The sequence below is a fragment of the Tamandua tetradactyla genome, chromosome 13 (genome assembly GCF_023851605.1).
Source record: "Tamandua tetradactyla isolate mTamTet1 chromosome 13, mTamTet1.pri, whole genome shotgun sequence".
NCBI lineage: Eukaryota > Metazoa > Chordata > Mammalia > Pilosa > Myrmecophagidae > Tamandua > Tamandua tetradactyla.
The window spans coordinates 68,878,445-68,901,313 of NC_135339.1; the positions used below are offsets into that span (position 1 = coordinate 68,878,445).

Sequence of the window (22,869 nt, forward strand, 5' to 3'; positions counted from 1 at the left end):
TCATTACTTCAACAGCATTAAATATGCCCAGACTCTGAGCTATGCTTTGGATGTAAAGTTAAGACTAAGTAAGATACAGCTCTTCACAAAGATTTAAATCCAATGGCTTGTTCAATATTTTCTAACTGCGTACATTAGACAAACATATACACAAATGCACCTAGGTTAGATAAACTAATGGAATATAGGTTTTCTTGTCTTGGTGTCTGCATTTTTAATGTACTAGGTACATAAAACACACACACACATTTACTTAAATAGTAAAATCTTTGTTTCCTGGATAAGAACATGTCCATTTGTCCTCAGCTGAACACAGGGGCCAATAACAGATGTCACATCCAATAAATATGTTTAAAATTTCCCAATAATACTTCCAGTGATAGACAGTAATTGCAGTTGCTCTCTTCAATTCACCTCCCAAAGCAGAGAGGAAATACAAGAAAGCATAACACCCTTGTCATAATTGTAAACTACAAGACATCCACGTTTCAGAGCACAGCTGGCAAGACATGTCTGTGCCAGTCAGGGACCCTCATAGAACAAAACATTTCCAGAGCTCACCTCCCCCCAAAATGTGGGACTTTAATTGAAACAGAAATTAATTATAACATTTAATCTAGGGGTATTTGAAATGAGACCAAAACTAAATCTTGAATAATAAGACCAGACAAGCATTTGCAACCTACCCCATGGGGATGAGTCACATTAGCGAGTCTAGGACTTTTCCTGTGTGTAATGTCTCACTGCCTTGGCTGTGAAATTCCTGAATGCATTAAAATCAGAAAAATGTCCTTGTTCAAAGTCAAAAACAATATATTATGTTGGTGCATATGTTAAAATATATGACCTAAAGAAAAAATGATATTTGACCTAGAATATAAACAATGAGTTTCATGTACTGAGTTTCATGTATTTAAGTTTTCTCCTAAATAATGATGGAATGGAGAAACAAAGGAATGATCTCATTCAGGGAACAGAGTATACAGATATTGGAAATTCTTGGAGGAACTGACCAGCCTGGAGGCTCATTTTGATGAACACACTCTCAGCTCTCCCCAGCTACATCTGCTACTCCACTCTGTCTTCTCTTTCCTTTCCCTTTTTTGTTTTACCTAGAGCCGTGGTTACTGAATTGTTGGAGAGAGAGAAAGAGTGGAAGGATGAATAATAACAGTGAGACAATCTCATTTTTTTTATACTCAGGGCAGGCATTATACTTCGATCCTTTATTTCAATTGGTAGGTAATATTTTTTTCTGTTTTGTTTTGACAGGATAACTTCTCAAATTAAATCCTTTTATTGAATTTTCACTCTTGGATAGTTTCTGAGAAGCTGCCTTTGCAGAACATAAAATAAAATAAATAAAATTAGAACTGGCATATTTCATGCCTTGTGATGAGATGACAGTTTGGCATTATCAATCTTCAGAAAAGCATAGGAATAATGTTGGGTATAGGAAAATGTGCAAATTGGAGAGAGTTACGGACTTATTATTCTTAGGATATGGAAATATGTGCATTAGATGCCACAAACCAGAAAGTAGCATTATCCCCAGAAGCTTGAAAATCAAAGCCTTTGGGATGCACCAATTCTATTCAGAGCTTTCCAAACATGGGGTGTGGCCACAGAGGCAGACTCTAAAGCTCTTTCATTAATTTTCCATTGCGGGACACTGAAACTCAGAGCCACAGACCAGCAGTCAGTGTCACCCTGGGAATTTGTCAGGAATGCAGAATCACAATCTGCATTATAGAAAGATCCCTAGGTGTATCAGAGGTGTTAAAGTTTGAAATGCACTATTCTAAAATGTTCAGGCAATCTGATAAGTGAAGTTAGGTAGTTAGCTGGTAAGCCTGACAGTTGGTCAAATATATGCCAAAACCAAAGATCTGGACCCGGTCCTTATAGAACTTACTGACTAACTGGTGGGAAGAAGACTGTGATCAAATAATCATGAAAACTGAACATATAATTTCAAACAGATGAGTATGATAAACAAAAAGAACAGTGTTGGGTGAGTATAAAAAGAGAAACAAATTTTAGACTTGGAATTTAAGAACATTTTCCCTAAGAGGTCTGAAGCATCTACAGTGATTAATTGCATCAAATGGGGAAGAGAGGAGGCTCTTCCAGGCAGGAGAAACATCAGTTCTCAGGGCCTTGTGGCCAGACCCAGAACTACGTGTATGTTCTAAGAACTCAAAGTAAGCCCAGTGGCCTGTAGGCCAGGAGTGAGAGGAGAGAGTGAGATGAGGTTAAGGACGTGTACAGGCACCAGATTATGCTGGAGCTATAGGTCAAGGTGAGAACTTTGGTCTATATCATCCGAGCAGTAGGAAGTAAATGAAAGATTAACATAGATGACCTGATTGCTTTTGCCTCGGGAAAAGATCACACTGGCTGCTGCACAGAAAGTCCAAGGTAACATAATCTATTCCAAGGCAATGGAGGAGTTACCACCAGAGAAAGCCCACTGAAGGGGAAAGAAAGATGCTCTAAATATTTGAGCACATTCCATGTATTAGATAGAGCAGTGGGTAAATTACATATGGTGGTCTCGCCTAGGTTTAAAGAGGAAGAATGTGGCAGCAAGCTTAGACCCTGGTATGTCCTCTACTGAAGAATATATTTATTCATTCCCTACAAGGGAAGCCAAACCTCTAGGGATTAAAAAAATTTATTTCTCAAGGTGTGTGCATGGTAGCATAGTATGTGGAGTTTCTTGGGTGTTTGGGTTTTAGGAGTGATCTGCTTCTTTTGGCTTTAGGCTGGTAAAGTGCAAGCATCAGCTGCCTTTGCATTCAGAAGAGTGGAGGGCATGAAGACAGACGTGTTGCAGTGGTGATCATATACTGGCAATAGCGGATGCCTCAGAAATTAGGTTAGTCCCTCTCTGGCTCAGTGCTGGGCAATCTACAACAGCTTCATTGCTCCGTGGTAACTGGCTAGTCCATTCTCTGCCACTCCTCTACACTTGAAACCCCCTTCTTTCTCTATTCCTTCTTCTTCTACACATGTTGTTCTTCTCCCTTTTTCTTTTATCCCTCTCACCTATAATGCCCTATCTTAGGCCTACCGGTATCTCTTCAACTGTGTAGATCTTCTAGGGATCCTCAAAACCATATAAGGGGAAGGAAAGTTACACTGTTTGGGTTGGTTAAATATTTTATAGGTCATGCACTGTGTGAAGCATTTCATATGCATTCGTTCGTCTAATTCTCTCACCTGCAACTACTCTGTGGGTGACACTATTGTCTTCTATTTATTTACCAGGGGATCCTAGATGTAATATATATACTTTATAAGTCACAGTTTCTTATCTGTAAAATGGGAATAATGCCACTGCATTATATATTTGTGTGTGGCGAAAGGGGGAAATTTTAGGTCGAATATATCTTACTGGAATAGAAATAGAAAAACAAAACAATGTAGGACTGTACAAAACAGTGAACCCTAATGTAAACTATGGACTATAGTTAATAGTGCGATTATAATAACATTCTTTAACCAACTGCTGCAAAGGAACTACACTAACGCAAACAGCTAAAAAATAAGAAACCTGTGTGTGTGAGAGGGGATATAGAGGAATTTTATTTTATGCATGCTTTTTCTGTAAACCTGCAACTTCTCTAATAAAAAAGAAGTTTTAAAAATGGGAGTAACAACCTAGAAAATTGTTGTGAGAATTAATTGTGATAAAGTATTTAAAGGGTTTATCACAATGCTTAGTTCGGGGTAGGGACTCAAAGATGTAAATTATCACAGTAATCATCATCATTAATCATCACCATTAATTTATTTAATTTGCAGATGAAGAAATTGAAGTATAGAGTTTAAGTAGCTTTTTCAAGGTCACAAATTAATGAGTGACGTTTTCAGATATGAGTTTGAATTCTAGATCTGCGACTTACTTTTCTCTATATCATGTACCTAAAGCTACAAGCTCCTAGAAGACAAGTGCTGTAGTCCACCGAATTGTCAGGAACCAACATAGGACAGAGCAGCTGACTCAATTATCTTTCCCTCCTGAGGCTTACACTAGGGAACACACAGGAGGGTTCTCTTTTCTCCTATTTCTTTAAAGTGTCATGTGACTCTCCAAATAGGACAGTGAAGCATTCCCTGGATGGTATCTGATAAAATTAAGAGACAGGAAAAACAAATCCAAGCCAAAAAGGAGCAACAGCAACAGCAACATTTAGATCCTTTAGGAATCAGCAATCTTGGAATTGTCACTTACCCTGGAATGAAAAGCAACTTGCCTGGATGAGAGGGCTGTGCCTGTGTTACTACTATCCTAATATTTAGCATAAATGAAAAATTGTTGAAAACAATTAAAAACAATTCTGGGTTACTGAAGATAGGAAAGGTCTTTGTGTCCAAATGACTTGGATTCTGCCATTGTGATTTCCCTAAAACACAGACTCAGCTCACAGCAAAGCGACAGAACTAATGTGACTATGAACATAGTAGCAAAGTGGATTTACTTACGACCATCCACAGTTCTGGCCTCGAGATGCACAAGGTCTGGTTCCTTGTTTGACCCCATCACAGACCTAAAAATTAACAAGACACGAAAAGGAGCATCAACATTGATGATTTCTGAATGGTCTTCATTTGCCTTAGAGAAACTCAGCTGAGTCATAGACTATTCATGTCCACAGGAGTCTAAAACCACAATCCTTGGAATAAACTTACTGTATTTATTTATATCATCTGATAGAATTGCCACTTCAATTTTTAAAAAGATAAGTAAAAAAAAGAGAAGGAAATCTTAATTTGATAATAGTCATACGTAAATCTGGTAAGGATACTGCATTCTCCTAGCCAGCCTTGTAAATAAGTCCTACACATGGCTTTTGTGTTCCAAAGACTTTTCAAGCAGATGCCAGGCATGCTGGTTGATTTGGTCAGCTGTGATTTATAGAGCAAATGGGTCCAATTAATTTCCCCATTTGAATTTTGCAGTCCTTACTACCAGCCCATGAACAAAGCACACTATCCAACCAATGAAGCAGCAACTACACCACTTTCTATGTTAGTAAATCGATGTGAGGAAAAAAATCATGTCTCTTACTTTATGATGTGTGCATGAAATCTTTCATGTAAATATAATAAAACTCTATTTAAAATTCCTTAGAGGCACATATTATTTAATATAATCTTGCAGTGAGCCACATTAAATAGAAAATAATTATTCTGTCACATAATAACATGGGCAATCATATACTCTGTAGGATTTTTGCACAGCAAGATTAATTAAAGTTGGGACCATCTGTACTTCTTTTTCATTGGGATTTGCAGAGCTTTCATTTAATTTGTTCCACTTTTGCATGGCACACAGTCATCCATTTAGAGCTCCAAACTGGTCCTTCTGCCTGCCTCAAACAAAGCCCAGCCATCAAACCCATACCAGAACATATAGACATTAAAAATACTCTCACCTTCAGCACTTGGTGTGATACTCAAGACTCTCCACTGAAAGGCCCTATCTCATTTTCCTCGTCTCATTTTCTGCTACTAAAACACTATATCCTATGTCTCAGCCATATAGAAAGATGTGCCATTCCCTAAAAGCGGCACAGTCATTTCTAACCCCAGCCTTTGAAAGCTTCTGTCTCAAGTTTGAAATGCTCTTCTCCAGCCTCACCTATTCTTCTTTTATTCTTACTTTAAGATACACCTGAAAAGTCACTTCTTCTTTTAAACATTTCCCTGTTACACCAGGAAAAACCCTCTCTACTTACTAACAAAGATATCTAATAAGTCCCATGACATAGATTATCACAGTTTATTCTAAATGATTATTTTTGTTTTTGCCAACATGAAGGCAAGTAATTGCTGCCCCAACACACCTACACCCATGTACAGACACAACAATTGGGAGCTGCTGGGGGAATTTAAGCTAAGGTCCCTAGCATATAACAGATCAATAAATATTGAATAAAAAAAGGAAAGAAAGAAGAAATGATGGAAGAAAGAAACAGAGGAAGTGAAGGAGGAAAGAAGGAAAAAAGGAAGCTATACAGGCCTATGGGCTCTTCGAAATAAGTAAATTAATCATTGTCCTAGGAACTCTTATTTGAACTCATTTTCCTAACACAGAGAGTCTGGAGCCTGACTAGCTTAGGCTCTTTTTATCTTTAAAAAGAAGTCTCCTTAAGGCCCTAATGTCACTGTCAGTAAGTGTTCACTGATTGATACAGGGCCTGAAATCCAGCGTCTATCCTCAAATTATCAAACCCTTCTCTTTTCTTCTTCTCCCAGTAGGCACAAATTTCCTAATACAAGTTTTATAATTCCTCCAAAGAGATGGGGGACATGTATTTGGACATTTTACATCACTGGAATCTGCTTGAATACAGTGACACCATCACCATCCTTTAAGTACCTCAGCAACTGTTGGTCCAGGGTTGGTGGCCCTCCATCATTCCACACTGAACTCCTGGATCTGTAGGTGACCGCTGCAGCTGAGGCCAAGTCACGAGCATTAAGAAAGAAAACGAGCTGCCTGACAAGCCTCAAACTGACAAGCAGTTAACCGCTTATTTCAATATATTAATGGATAGGTACATACAGGTACCTGCCCACCTTGCCTGGTGTTCTGAGTTTCTTCGTTGAAATATGTCACACCCTTTTTTCCCAGGAGAAGACTGGCCTCCCAGAAATACATATTAGAAACTAGAATGCAAAACTAATCTGCTTGGCTCATGCTTAATATCATTGGGAGGCAAAATAATTACGCTGGACCCAGCTGCATCTTTCTATGTGCTCATGGACCCAAATCAATATTGCAGTAGTTTCTTAAGACTTTTTATTACCTTTTGTTTCAAGTGATATGATTTTCCCATACCAACTAAAGAAAAAGAAGCAAGGATGAAATGGTGTCCTTTGTTTTTACAAAAATCTACTGAGGCTAATCCATCCCTTTAACACTGTCTAAAATTTTTTCCATCACTGATAAAACAAAAGAAACTTTAAATATCACATTGAAAACCACTGTGCTTCCTACACTCCTTGTTGACTGATGTGCTCACTCCTTCTTCTAGTGGTTAGGAATATCTCTGTCAGTCACAGACCATAAAGAATTATTGCTGCTTTTACTTTGTGGTGCGGGTGAATTCTCAAGGGCTGAAGCCAAACAATGCTAAATGTGTATAGAGGTGCTGGTTTTAATGGCCCTGTTATTAACCAGCCATGTTGTGGACACACATCACTGAAGGAGTCTCATGTGGGATTGTCACTGTAACCCATTTATACACTTACATTTTGGTAGGAACTATGGCCTTAGGTGGTTTCCTGTATGCTTTAAGATCAACTGTTGTGTTAAAATAAAAGACAAACACCACGAGAATAGAATTGAATCCAAAATGTTCCCTAGGTCTTATTTGCAAAGAGACATTTCAAGACTAGTTTTACCATCTCTATCTGAACATGTAATTAAGTTTGACTTCTGGTATTAAGCACAGGGGGTTGAGCACCTTTGCTTTTTGCTTCCAGATTGCCCAGTACACATCCCTGCCAGGTTCCCATCATGGTGTGCTGGATCTCTGTGCACAAAATTCTGTCTCATAAGCTATCAGATGGGAGGGGTTCTATTTCTTTTTTTTTATTAATCATTTATTTCTCTGTGCTTACCAAATGACAGAGTAACATGTTTCCCCAATAAATACATAGATGGCATGTTTATATTGGCCAATATTTATTATATTCAATATACTGGGCTACTCAATTCTGGGAATCAGAAAGAACCTCTCTGTAATTATAAGATGAACAATTTTGGTCCAGGTTCCTTTATTGTAGAAAGTGGCAATACACAGCTATATCTTGTATAATATATACAGCCTTTATGTATAAGTGGGGACATGAATTCCCCGATTGACCTGAGTTTCATGGAAGACATACTGGTGTCTCTTCCTGGAAGTCCTTCCCCTTCTATTGCCTTTTAAATTCTCAGTGCTGGGCTCAGTCACAAAAGACTGAAGTTGAAAACAGGCTTCCTGGGGTAGGGCAGGGGAGGAGCTAAATTGGCTAAGTTGGTTATCTCTTCCATGACTCTCCCAGAAGCAGGCACACACTTTTTTGGGGGTAGGGATGATTTTTATTTTTTGTTTTGCAAAAGCAAATCACAGAAGTTATGGGAATCAAAGGCACAATTGAAGAGATGAAGAAAAAGCAGAAGAAAGGATGAGGGAAATAGAGCATTGGACATCTGAAATTCTACACAGAAATGAACAGACACAGAAAAGAATGCAAAAATATGAGATGTGTCTCAAGGAACTGAATAACAAAATGAAGTGCATGAATATATGGGTTATGAGTGTCCCAGAAGGAGAAGAAAAGGGACAAAGATCAGAAAGAATAATGGAGTAAATAATCACTGAAAATTTCCCATCTCTTATGAAAGACATAAAATTACAGATAAAAGAATCTCAGCATACCCAAACAGAACAGATCCAAGTAGATCTATTTCAAGATGTGATATGCTCAAATCAATGGATTTAGAAACATATTTGATAAAAGTTAACATCGTTCTTTTTTAATTCTCAGAAGATGAAATGCAGATTGTGGAATACTTGATGTGCAAATATTTTGTTGAGAAGTTTTTGCATCTATATTCATTGGGGAGATTGGCCTGGAATTTTATTTTCTTCCATTAACTTTATTAGGTTTTGGTATTAGAAATATTAGCTTCATAGAATGAGTTAGGTAGTCTTCTCTTTTCTTCATATTTTAGGAAGAGTTTGAGCAGAAATTGTGTTAATTCCTCCTGAAGTGTTTGACAAAATTACCCCGTGAAGCCAGCTGCTCTGGGCTTTCCTTTGTATGGAGGTTTTTGATAACTGAATGAATCTCTTTGTTTGGTATTGGTGTGTTGAGATCTTCTATTTCTTCCCAAGTCAGTATAGGATTCTTACTTCTAGGAAATTTTCAATTACATCGATGTTGTTTAGTTTGTTGGCATACAATTGTGCATAGCATCTTTTTATTTTTTCACTTTTTTATTGTATAGTATAACATATATACAAAGCAAAGAAATAAAAAGGCAGTAGTTTTCAAAGTGCTCTTCAAAAGGGTTACAGAATAGATCAGAGAGTTTGCTATGGGCTACCACACGATCCTCTAATATTTTACCTTCTAGCTGCTCCAGAATATAGGAGGCTAGAGGGCTTAAATAGTTTTTTATCATCTCAATTGACTTTTATTTCCTTCTTTTTTTGTGAACAATGACATATAAACAAAAAAGCTATAAATTTCCAAGCCCAGCATCACAATTAGTTGTAGAACATATTTCAGACTTTGACCTGGGCTACAATTTTACAACTTTAGGTTTTTACTTCTAGCTGCTTTAAAATACTGGAGACTATAAGAGATATCAATTTAATGATTCAGCATTCATATTCATTTGTTAAGCCCTATCTTCTATGTGTAATTCCACCATCACCTTTGATCTTTCCATACCTCTCATTGGGGTTGTTTGGGCTATGGGAATTCTAAATGTTTGATATTGGAAGGGTCTGTCACTACTATGGGGTAGGGAGATGGAACTATCAGATGTTCTGGAGAGGCTGGGCTAGGTTTCAGGACTTATCTGAACCAGGGACGCATCTGGAGACTGTAGGTTTCTGGAAAGTTACTCTAGTGCCTGGAACCCTTGTGGCATCTTATAAATTGCCCTTGGCATTCTTTAGGATTGGCTGGAATGGTCCTGGCTGGGAGTTGGCAGGTTATGATAGGTAGCAAGCTCTACCTGAAGCTTGTGTAAGAGCAACCTCCAGAGTAGCCTCTCGACTCTATTAGAACTCTCTCTGACGCTGATACTTTATTAATTACACTTCTTTTCCCCCATTTGGTCAGGATGTAATTGTTGATCCCATGGAAGCACAAACTTTTGCACAGAATAAACCACATAAAAATGCAACTGGTGACTCACTTGTTAGCAGAAAAGCTCAAACCTCTCTGTATCCCCATGTCAGGCATCATGCATGCACATATAGATATTCAAAAAGCAGAAGTACATAGATGAGCCATATCAAAACTTATCAACTTATCTGTATTTGTGATCTTTGGAAGGTTTCTTAATATCTCTTTGCTTTGATTTTTAATCTATAAAATGAGATTAAAATAAGTTTTCCTAGAATATACATGAAATTCATATTATAGTTTCTGGAATATAAAAAACAGTCAATGAATGTTGAATGAAAGAAGAAAGGAAGGAATATGGGGGAAGGGCAGCCAGGCTAAAGGTCTATGAGCTCTTTGAAAAGGTAATTTAATCATTGTCTTGGCACAAAGCAAGGGTTCAGAAAATGCACCCGATATCTTCCTTCTATTCCTTCCCTTTCTAATTTCAGGGGACAGGTTGAAAATAGTAATACTCACCTGAAAATTAAAATTAATGTTGTCTATAAAATCTTCTTGGGATATCATGGGTACTTTACTAACAGAAATATTTTATCAAAATGATTTATCATCGTAAGTCAATAAACAAGAAAAAGATGAGTCAAGAGCCCAGAGCTCGATTATATGAATGAATAAATACCGCTTATTTATTCAGTGAAACATTCCAAGGTCCCACTATGTGCTCAGAACAAGGGCCACACATTCTATCCCCTTAAAAACTTTACAGCTACTGAAGAGAAAACAATCCAATGAAACAAGGGCTCTAATATTCAAGGTGCTATGTGAAGACATTGGAGGGACAACCTTTCACTTGAAGACAGACACCTGGGGGAGATAAAGGTCTGGAAGGCTTTGGAGTAATTGGATTGAATTCTTCAGAGATATGCACTAATATGGCTGATGGACAAAGGGATGGAAGAGCGCTCCATTTAGAAGAAACAGCTGGTAAAAGGCCATAGGACAGAGTGAGGATGGCCCACATAGGCAACTACTAGTAAGCCATTACTAGCCTGGACCTAGTGTTGGCAGAGTGCAGCTGTGTAAAAGACAAAATGAACAATTAGGTAGGTGCCTAATCATGAAGCACTTTGTGCCCCCAGCTAAGGCTTTTCGATTGGTCCTAAAATCCATGGGGATGCCACTGAAGGTATTTAAGCACATAGGTTTATAAACAGCTGAAAAGAAGAACTGTAGTCTCCAACTACGTGTGAGCTTCCATATCGGGGGAATCACATGGTGAAAGCCTACAGGTCCTGCAAGATCCAGTTAGCAGTCTCCTGTAGTGCCTGGCCTCCAGCTTCTAGGGTTTTAAGTTGGTAGTCACATTTAGGAGCCATTCTGGAATAAAATCTAAGGACTAAAAAAGTCAAGTATATAAATTTTAAAAATCACACTCTGATATTGTATACTGGGTGTTAGAAGTCCAACATGAGCCTTCTGAAAAACAATCAGCCAAATGCAGCCTTTGTAGACATTTTTGACAGAGAAACTCAGAAATGCCACTAGTTTATCATTCATCTGGCATTGTGTCTGAGGTTATACCAGTTTAAAATAGTCCTCAATAAATGCTGTGGAGCCGCAAAATGTCCTGTTTTAGATACCCATAGACAAGGTATTAAAAAACAAACACCATGACAGGCTAATACCTATTCATTCAGATTTAGAATCACTAGTTAAGGATATATGGAGGACCAGGGAGGGAACTGCAGGGGAACAGAGGCTGGGAGGATAGAGACACCTGCCTTCTCCTCTTTGTTTTAGAAGGATCATTCATGTCCCACATGACCTTTCCATTAGAAATAATGTGCCTGGCAGGTGTTAGCTACTGGATACCTTGATTGTCTCTTTTTATTCAAGGGTTTCTCCTTACCTACCTCTTTAGTTAAGCTCTCAAGATAAACCAGGATAGTCTTGGCCAATGCCACAACTGTAATTCTTGAGAAAAACAGCGTAGCCTGAGGTCTCATCTCCTGCCTACCCAGGGAATGAACGGGCTAGACCAAATAAAAAGCAAGATAAAAGTGTCATCTTAACCATTTCCTTAAGCCTAAGCAGTACACTTGCTTTCTGCTTCTTTTCTTCTGGCCCTCACACTGATCCATTGGTGTGTTAGAACCAAAGGTAGCTACTATAAATAACAAATAAATAGATTTATACATACACGCATACATGCATAGACAGGTAAAATGACAGTCCCCTGAAACCATAGCGAACTCCGAAAACCAGCATGGCCAGCATCTTAAAGCTCAAATCCTCCAAATTTGCATTTTGTCTTCCGATGGCTCTCCTAGCCAGACCTTACAGCTTAGCTATATGATGTCTACAACAAAGTGTGCCTGTGTATGTCCGCGTGTGTGTGTGTGTATGAGAGAGGGAGGGAGGGAGGAAGAAGGGAGGGAGGGAGGGAAGGAGGGAGGGAGGGAAGGAAGGAAGGAAGGAAGGAAGGAAGGAAGGAAGGAAGGGAGGAAGGGAGGGAGGGAGGGAGGGAGGAAGGAAGGAAGGAAGGAAGGGGAAGAAGGAGAAGAAGGAGGAGAGTAGGAGGAGGAAGAGGGAAGGAGGGTGGGTGAGTTCGCAGATGTAGAGGAGCAAAGTGCAGGAGAGAGTGCCCGACCCAGAATAAAGGAATTGATAAAGTTCAGGAGAGCGTTACACGAGCTGCTTAGCAGTAATAAAGCTGAAAGCTGAAGTAGCAATGCATAGGATCAATGTGTCTATGGAGTCAACAAAATGACCAGTTCCAGATTAGACAAGATGAATGGTCCTGCTGCAGTTTCCCTCCTCTTCACCACTTTCCCTTTTTTCTATTTTATGAATTTGCTTCCTCCACCATCTATTGCATTGCCTTTTCCTGTCTTTTCTGTCCCCCTCCCTGACTTTCTTTTTCTTCTGTCCCCCTTTCCTGACTAAGGATGCTGAGATGTAGAGAAGTTCCAGGGACCAAGATCAGACCACAGAGCCTTCTTCCCCAAAGAGCAAACACGGAGCCAATGAGATACAGAGAAAAATACTCTAAATTACCAAAGGGTTTGGGATGGAGGTAAAGGAGGATTTTACAATATGTTTTAAAATAGGTTTCTTTTCATTTCTTTTAATTTTAATCTTACCGTACCCTAGGTATTTTTGGCAACTCATTAATTTCATGCAATAATATATTTCAGAAATGGTGTTGTACCAAACCATATGATTAGGGGATAGATCTCTAACTGCATCACTGCATTTGAGTAAATGAAAATGCCAAATGTATTTAATCATTGTCTATTGATGGACACAAGGCAAAAATATATTTAAAAGAAAAAAGAAACCCACTGGAAATAGGCATACAAAATTCATAATAGTATTCACCTTAGGGGAGAGTTTGGGGATTGTGGGTGATGGTCAAAGGGAACCTTATTTTATCAGGATTTTTTGAAGTTTTATAAAGAAGATATAGTCATGCATTACTTTTGCAATTAGTATTAATAAATCTGTACTAGTAATAAAAAACAAGACACTTCAAAGAGAAGGTCAAAGAGGGTCAGGCAAGGTGTACAAATCAGAAGGGCTGAAGAGAATGAATACACGAAATGTGTGTGGGGAAGAGACCTGGATCTTTTTCAAATTTCAGAATACAAACAATCCTGACATCATCTCACCAAGGCTGCTAGGAAGGCTAAAGCTGTGACAAAGTTGGGATTAGCAAAAGGACAACCAAGAGGGGATGGGTTTGAGTTGATGTTACACTCAGGATGAGAGGAGGGCTATCAGGGGGGTCTGCTGGGATGAGGTGACCACGGTGACAGAAGGCAGGAGACAAGAGAATTTCCACTTCCTGTTTCTTTTTTATTCCTGTTTAGACCAAAGAGCTTCTGATAGGAGGGCAGGGCAAACGTATGTGTGAAGGAATTGAAGCCTGAGCATTTTGCTGCTACAGATGATCTGATGCAGGGAAATTATAGTCCATGAGAAATTCTGGGGATGGCTATTTCCAAATTTTTTAGTTTGAGTACCCCAAGCAAGAAAAAAAAAAGCACACTCCCAATACATGACGAACTGTTAGTGATAAGTAATGGAGAGGCACTGGATTACTTACATATTAAATTCAGAAATTTTACAAAAACAAGAAACTAAAACAGGAAAAGAAAATATCATCGGAAGTTCTAATATCTCTTCCATGTACCACAAGGAGCTCATGGCGGTGACTACTGCTTTCGACTGAGGATTGCTGGGGTATCTAAACACTTAATACTGGGCAGAATAAATGGCTGACAATTAAATGCTTTAATGAATTAATGACTGAATTAATTAAACAAATATTTACCAAACTCCTATAACGTACCAGGTGTAGTTCTAGGCAGTTCAGTGTTAGCAGTGAATAAAACCAATGACAACGTCCACCCCCTATGAAAGTTTTATATCCATGGGAATAACATGGAAATTGCAAATAAATATAAATATATAACCTCTCAGGTTGTGATAACAATATCTCTTGTGGGAAAACATTTACACATATACAATAAGCTGTCTAACTGCATCAACAAAACAACCATCACTCAGATAATGGCAGGGTTGGAACTACCAACCCAGGTCCATGGCTAACTCTGGTGGACCTTTCCATGAAAAAAACAAAAAATAAAAAACAAATTTTTTAAATCTTCATGTCTCATGAAAGATAGTGAAATATAGTGTTAACTAAGCAGGGAAAAGTTCAGAAGAAATGATGGGAAAGCAGGCATGTCTGCCATCCTGAAAGGGCGCTATTGGGTGGGAATGAGGATGAGAGTGGCCATGGGTCCAGGCATATGGTGGTGGGTGAGGGAGGGGGTTTCATGTCCCAGGAATTGGAAATAGACTGAAAATCAACTGCTTAAGTTTAGACCCTCATATGTTAGGGCCTCTAGATTGGATGGTGGATCCTCTATCGGTACTTGGAAAATGACAAAAATTCTGATCCTTCTCAGAAATGCAGTGTCCATCTCCAGCACTGGACTACCAGCACCCAGGTCTACTGACAGGCTAAAAAGCTCCTCCATATGTTACCACCTGTGCTGATGTGAAAGCCATTCTCTTGCTTTACTGCTGTGCTTTGGCATTTCTGGGAAAGAACCCTCAGTGGCCATTTCCCACAAAATCCTCAGTTGAGAAGGGAAGGAGATTCAGTCAGTAAAACTTGGAGTGGAGCAAGGATTGAATCAGGTTAGACATATGATGAAATTAATTTTTTTTCACAACAGAAACAAAAAAATCCTGGGTGTCAAACAGTAGCTGTTGTCTTAACAATTTTGTTCATTTACAAAGAACTTCTGGAGTTCTGAGAACAAGGTATGAAGGGTTTGGAACTGGGAAAGAAAGGGATGTTATTCTGTGTGAAAATAATTTGAAAGCTGTGCCTGTTTTCTTTCGACTTCTAACAACTGTTTGGCCAAGGAGACCTGTGTGTTGCCAGAAAAAGTAAAGCCTATGTTCTCGTTTATTTTCTTTTTCTGTTTTTTAAATCATAACTTCACAGTAGATGCAAGTTCCTGAGGTTAGAATTGAAAATGTTTCCTTGTAACCAGAGTGGGGAGGGAAGGTAGAGGAGGAGAAGCAAGAGAGAGGAGTTAGGGGAGGGAAAGGGAAGGGAGGGAAAGAGAGGGGCCAGTGAAGGTAGGAGATGGATATGGTGGAAAAGAAGGGAGAGGAGCAGGAGAGATTTGATTCTCGAAACTATTCCACAGGGTCCCAGCACCTTTTTGTTTTGAACAGGCATGGTCATAATTATGATCTCCTGTTTGGATCTGTCTCTCACTACTCTCAATCCCCACATCCCCCCCCAAAATGGAAAATAAGCTTGTCTGTGTATTTATTATTACTATTGGTGTAACATATTAAGTAATCGTGCCCTACTTAATTGTAAAAGTATTATGTGTTCATTTAAAATATAATGGAAAGTACAAAAATTATAAGAATTGCACGTAATCCCTCCATCTAGATATGATCACCTTTAAGACTTTGTTGTTGATCCGATAGTATGTTTTTTATGTTTTGTAGGTTTTTGTCTTTTTTTTTACAAAATTCAGACCATACCTATATAACAACATATTATATGATATAATAGAATGTAATATAATATTATAATATTGGAATTCACTGTTTTGTGAGTTGTGCAATATTCTGTAATTTATTTAACAAATAAATTTAGTTAAATAAATCTAATCTTCTCTCCACAGTATTGGTGTGTCTAATGGCTTACTCCTATGTATGATGCTGAGCTTTTCACCCTCATACATGAATCTTTGTATGCACCTGATTTTTCAACAGGAAGAATAATGAAAAGGGGGAATGGAATAGTGGTTTAAGAGAATGAATATTTGTTTAATTAATTTCCTTATTTTTCTCAAAAATAATGATAAGATTAGAATAGTGGCTTCTATTACTGGGCTGTTCTTACTCTTAATTTATTCAGATGTAGAAAATGAGCTGATGGCCAGAGTTCTTATTTATTCTAGGGCTGCCCTGGTTACTATGGGAAGAGCCTGATTTCAGCTGACAACGTAAATATGTTTGGCCCAGGAGTTGTTGAAATGTGAGGTCAAACTCGAGGCTGGAGCCTGACATGGCTGTATGCCATGTCAGTTCCGGGTTCCTCTCTCTTGTTTTCCTTTGCTACTGAACTACTTAGGAAGGCTAATCGCTCATAGGAGGCACATGGAAGGGCTGGTTTGTTCTTTGGGAGAGTGATGCAAAAGCTATCCCAGGCAATAAATATTCTAACAAGTTTCATCTTGTCACAATAGAGTCATAAAGTTGCTCTGTTCAGCACATGATAATAGCTTTGTAATTCAATTATTGGTAGCATTTGTCTTCTGGGATTTATCTGCCTTAAACTTTGGCACTTATGTAACACCCTTTACCATAAATCACATAAATGCAGGTTCTCTTCCCCACCCCAGGGCACATCTTGCCATGTCTGTGTAAACCTTGACAGTTCTCTCTAAATTATGGAATTGCTCTGTTGGAGATGTTGATGCTTTAAGCGCCAGAGCCAACAATAAAAAACATGGGGCAGGTCTATTTCCTCTGGCTATTCTCCTTAGAGAACGATAGATCCTGGTAGATAGATAAAGTTCCATTCTTAACCCAAAAGGCTGTTTTCAGCCATTTACCCAACATTCCGTGAAAGGCATTCCTGTAAGTCACAGCAGGTCAGATGGGGTGGCTCCTGAGATTCAGATGCATAAACACATCAGGGCTGGTCACCCACGTGGATTCATCAGTCTTGCAGCTGGGTTTTAGAATTTTCCCCTGTCCATCCTGCTTTTTATCTCTATTCAGTCAAATGAGTCAAGGCTCAGCTTCTGACTCTTTCCTACTCTTGTTTAGAATGTACCACTCCGTATCTGAGCAGTGATCTATGAAGATAACCTTATCTAACCTTTGATTTGAAAAATAAATATATGGCCACTTCATCCCTAGTAGTCATTACATCATTTGCTCATTCATTAAACAAATATTTATTGTGCACCTATTTCCTCAATTCCAAAATGCTGACTTTTTTCCCATTTTAATATCTCTTCAATCTAAAAGTGCCTCACAATCAATTAAATGTTATAGTTTAATTGGCAGTTTTTTAAGAGGCACATAAAGGTATGGTTCGGCTTCACTGGATGAAATTTTACATCTGATGACAGATGAAATGTGCCAGGCACTATTCTAGGTACTTCACTATCCTCGGACTTCAATTTCTTCTCATCTTTCATTTGCCAACAGAAAAAGCCTTTTCCCTAGGAATCTTTCCCTAAAATCTGGCCCTCCACAATCATAATTTGGTATAAATTCACTTGTACACACATACAGATGCTCACACACACACATACACAACTCTCTTTTTCTTCTTTCCCATTCCCCTATTTTTCAACCTATGTTTAAAAAATAAGGTTTTTTTAACCTATGTTCAACATAAGGGGCTAATATCATGTTTCTAAATGACAGTATATCAAAAGGGGAGATATGATGAGTTTGAAGAGAAATATCACCCAAAGATAGATAACATAACATACAGAAATTTGTATCATGTTTTTGGGGGAGAGATTTTACAAGTTTTAAGTTGTATAGGGGAACAGTTTTAAGGTTTTTTTTTTCCTTTACATTTGAATGCCATACATGGTTTAAAAAGATGTGCATAGTTGCCAAGTTGAGCAGGGGTGATTTTATACTGGATGAACTTGGATAAGCTGGAATGATATTTCTTAGAGTCTGTTTGATTACAAGAATTGGCAAAAAAAAGCAAATAGTTATGAGATTTAGAAGGCAAGAGAGAAGTAGCAGCCATTTCACTCTGAAGGTCACAGTGGTTAGAGGAGATGAGAGGGAAATGCAGAGGTGATGGTAGGTTCCAATTTGTCCTTGCTCTCGCCTTTTCAATTCCATGTCCCCCTCTTCTAGACAGCTTACTTTGTGACGGTAAGCCCACACCAAGATGACTGGCTACAACCTACTCACAGAGGTAGCTTTGTTGAGGCAACACCCTTTCACATACCTCTGCAGTAGTCCTCTTTGCATCACATACCTCTGCAGTAGTCCTCTTTGCACTCCTATCTTAGCAGCTTCAAGCCCATTAAGGGCAGGGGCTCCGCCCTCTATCTTCATTGCCAACATTCAACTCCGAAAATGACTCAGTTTATATTAATTCAGTAAATTGGGTTACGTGACAGTCTTCAAATATTTGAGAGGCTATAAAACAGAAAGCTGATTTTCTACCTATTTTTTGCAATTCAGAAGTAAAATGCATGCTAGCATTAAAAATTCCCATTAGGGCTGGCCACAGTGGCTCAGCAGGTAAGAGTGCTTGCCTGCCATGCCCGAGGACCTGGGTTCGATTCCCAGTGCCTGCCCATGTAAAAAAAAAAAAAAAAATTCCCATTAAAAACAGGAAATTTTACACTAAATATCAAAATGAGATTTCCACTTTTAAGAAATCTATTTATAGCCAACTCTTCTCTATTCCTTTTTTAAATAACTGTTAGCATTTATTAATAATGATTTATATGTTATATATATGACACATATATATGTATATTATACGAATTTAATATAAATGATCTCATTTTAATCCTTACAAACAAGCATATGAGGGAGACATTGCTACGATCATTTTACAGAGGAAGACTGCGAGGTTTAAAAAAGCTAAATAAGGGCGGGCCGCGGTGGCTCAGCGGGCAAGAGTGCTTGCCTGCCATGCCGGAGGACCTCGGTTCGATTCCCGGCCCCAGCCCATGTAAAAAACAAACAAACAAACAAAATATAATAAAACAAGAAAATGTTTAAAGATGTTTCCCTTTCTTCCTTCCATCCTTCCTTCCTTCTCTCTGTCTTTCCTTCCCTTCCTCCCTCTCTCTTAAAAAAAAAAAAAAAAAAGCTAAATAAATAGTTCAACATCGTATCCCTTACAAGCAGAATTCCAACAAAGGAATATTAACGCCAGCAGTTGCTCTCTCAAATACTAAACATCTCTTATTGATTAAAGGCAACATTCAAATGTGGTCCATGATTGAATGAGCAAGAGTAACATAAACAACCACCCGGACACTGTACAAATTCGGAGGCACGTGAACACGAAGTCTCAAATGAGGTCTGCTCACTAGGGTACACGTCAAGTTCTTTCAATAGAATTAAATTAGGGAGCTTTGTTCCCTCTCTTCTTCTATTATGAACTGCCATCTTTTGCACTTTGCCATCATAAGAGTTCTCTGTGGAAATCTAGAGAAGTGACCGAGGCTCAGTTACTCAGAGAAAGAGGAGCAGCAGTTCACGAGGATGGGAGGGCATCAGGATAAAGAGGACAATGATCAGTGATGGCCACTCATCAGTGAAGGTGGGGTGAAAAGTGATGGGCTCAAACTAAAGGAGTAGAAATGTAACTTGTAGGGGAAACCTGCTAATTACACAAAAAGATTAAGAAGCGAAGGAAGGTGCAAGGGTCTTGGAAAAGAGCATTCCTGTAGAGAGATCATTAACAGGAAAAAAATAAAAGACTCTCAAGGATAGTAAAACCCCCTTATCTATCACTCCTAGTACAGCTACCGAAAAATACCATAGCACAGCTCCTGGGATATGCTCTCAGGTATGGTTTCCTAACACTGCTCCCTGCTCCTCACCCAAACCACATATAGGTCAGCTGAGTTTGGGCTCAGAACCAAAAGAGAGCATCTGAGGGAACGAGACAGAGTATAAAAGAAGAGAGATTCAAGTCAATACTACAAAACAGAGTGTCCTGAGCTTTCCTGAATCCCACATTCTAAAACGTCTAAAGAATATATTAAACATATTCTGAGATGTATAAAGGATCTGTCAGTATCACGGATCTAGGGCAGAACTCCCCATGACAATAGTTTCAAATCTTGACTTCCTCTGCTTCCATGGATCTCATTACTCCATAGTACAACTGATGAATTAATAAATAGTCCAGTGCATGAAAGAGTGTTTCTTTTACTGAGTCAGAATTTCCCTCCCTTCAAATATACTTCAATGGCTTAGAATTCTAACCTTTTTATGCTGGGAGGGAAGATAGAGATTATCTCTGACAGCTCTCCAATTTAAGAAATGGAGTCCTTCAAGAAGTGCTTCCATCTGCATGTGTTTGTGGACTAATGTGTGCACATGTACACACAAGTGTGTATTAGTCGATGAATATAAGCACCATGTATGTGTCTGTCCATTTGCATATGTTCACACTGCATGCTGCATCATTGTATACACATTAGACAGAAACATGGTGTTCTAGTTTGCTAGCTGCCGGAATGCAACACACCAGAGATGGATTGGCTTTTAATAAAAGGGGATTTATTTTGTTGGTTCTTCAGAGGAAAGGCACCTAACTTTCCACTGAGGTTCTTTCTTACGTGGAAGGCACAGGATGGTCTCTGCTGGTCTTCTCTCCAGGCCCCTGGGTTCCAACAACTTTCCCCGGGGTGACTTCTTTCTGCATCTCCAAAGGCCTGGGCTGAGCTGCAAGTGCTGAGATGAGGAATGCCGAGCTGCTTGGCTGTGCTACATTGTGCTCTCTCATTTAAGCACCAGCCAATTAAGTCAAATGTCACTCATTGCAGCAGACACGCCTCCTAGCCGACTGTAGATGTAATTAGCAACAGATGAGGTTCATGTACCATTGGCTTATGTCCGCAGCAACAAGACTAGGTATGCTCACCTGGCCAAGCTGACAACTGAATAACTACCACACATGGTAAAGACGAAGTTTTGGTCTGTAAGTGACTTACCCTCTAGCAGAAGAGGGAAAGGAAGAAATAAAAAAAGATATATACGGAGAACACACTAAGTCCAAGGTTACTTTGTAATAATATGATACATCACTTTTATTTCTCAAAGTAAGTCTCTGAAGAAGGAAATTGGAGTTCAGGTAAGTGATGTAGTTTCTTAGGGTCACTCTGTCAGTAAATAACAAAGCTGGAATTGGATAAAATGGATATGCTGATTCTAGCCTGAGCTCTTTCTACTAATCACATATACAGACCTATAATAGAAAGCAGGTTATGATGCATTACATTTTATCTGTGACTTAATCACATTTAACTTCAGAAGAGAAAGTGATTCTTTTTTTCCTGGAAGAGCAGAAAGCAAGTGCTAAAGAAAGGTCCATGGTAGAAACGAGGAGCCACGGGTATAAGGCCATAAAGGTCCAATATTGCGAGACTAATAAAAATAAAGATCCTCACATATTATCTTTGTATACAAAGCAAAACCCTCCTGGTACATACACAGGAGGTGCTAAAAATTAATCATTGCTAAAATTAACAAGGACGGTTTATCCCCAGATTGGAGGATGTATAAAACCATAAGATTTAAGAAGGTGTAGCTAGGCCCATAGACTAAATCAGGACTAGAATAAATTCTGACCTTTGTGAATGTATTACAAAAAAATTTGAAAGTATGGGGTGTTAGGTCAAAAAAAGTGTACACTATAGTCCAGGTTCTCAAGAACCTAGTTCCATTCTTACTTTTTAAAATTTTATGTTGTTAGTATTGAGGAACAGGATGAATACGTGATCAGATCAGTGTTTAGATGATTCTTGAGGCATTATGACACAAAGAGATGTATGGAGAGGCTATCTGAGTATTCCTAGTGAGAGGGAAGGGGGGCTAAACTAGTGTGATGTCAGGGACAATGGAAGACGAAATGGGAAGGCATAACATCATGCAGGCAGAATTGATGGGTCTCGGGAATTCAAACATTTAAGAGGAGGTGAGTAAGAAAACAGAGCTGAATATGACTCTCGAGTGTTGAGGCTGAGATAAGAGGGAATAAAGAGAAATATGGATGTCTATAAAAATAACTGATCCTGAGTGAGGAGCTGTTCCACTGCCATATCAATATAAAATCGAAAGTGAGAGATGGCTCATTTAGAAGTTCTCTGCAGAAAATAATCTGTCTCACAATTCTGAGCAAAGGATGAGGTGGATTATCTTGGAAAAAAGACATAGTCACTTCTCAGTGTATGACCAAGTTATCTGGTTATTTTGATGGAACAGAGTTCGGCATTTTTTGGTTTTGGTAATGTGATTAGACTTCAACTTCATCCCATCCCCAGTGTGCAGGCCCTGGGAAAGTAAGAGTGCAAAGATCCTGCTTCTTGCCACTGAATTTGCAAACCGAATCCACTGGGAAAAGAGGAAAGAGTCACAGCCATCTCCTACTACATCCTTTATGTCTGCTTGGTGTCACAGAAGTCTGTGCTGTATCTGAATGGCTGAAGCAGCTGAAGGAGAAGGAAGAGGGATAATCATGTTCTGATGCCCATAAAACAAATCATCAAATAAGAACAATAATGCAACAACAAAAACAAACCAAAATTGGCTTGGAGCACTATTCAATAAGGATCTCAGGATGAATGGTGGTGATATAAGTAAGAACCAGAGAGAGGAAACATTTGTGGATGCTTAGTGATCATATCCAGACGTGTTAGCAAAAGTTTTTGTAACTGCTTTTTACGTGTT

General features: G+C 38.8%; 1 protein-coding gene across 4 annotated transcripts in view; it reads right to left on the reverse strand.

Annotated features, from left to right (window-relative positions):
• Nucleotides 1-22,869, reverse strand: part of SORCS1 (sortilin related VPS10 domain containing receptor 1) — a 536,703-nt gene that overhangs the window by 143,713 nt on the left and 370,121 nt on the right. For all 4 annotated transcript variants that reach the window (XM_077125968.1, XM_077125969.1, XM_077125970.1 and 1 more), the window contains exon 6: nt 4,492-4,556. In XM_077125968.1, the coding sequence (XP_076982083.1) occupies nt 4,492-4,556 (65 nt within the window). The remainder of the gene's footprint in view (nt 1-4,491; nt 4,557-22,869) is intronic.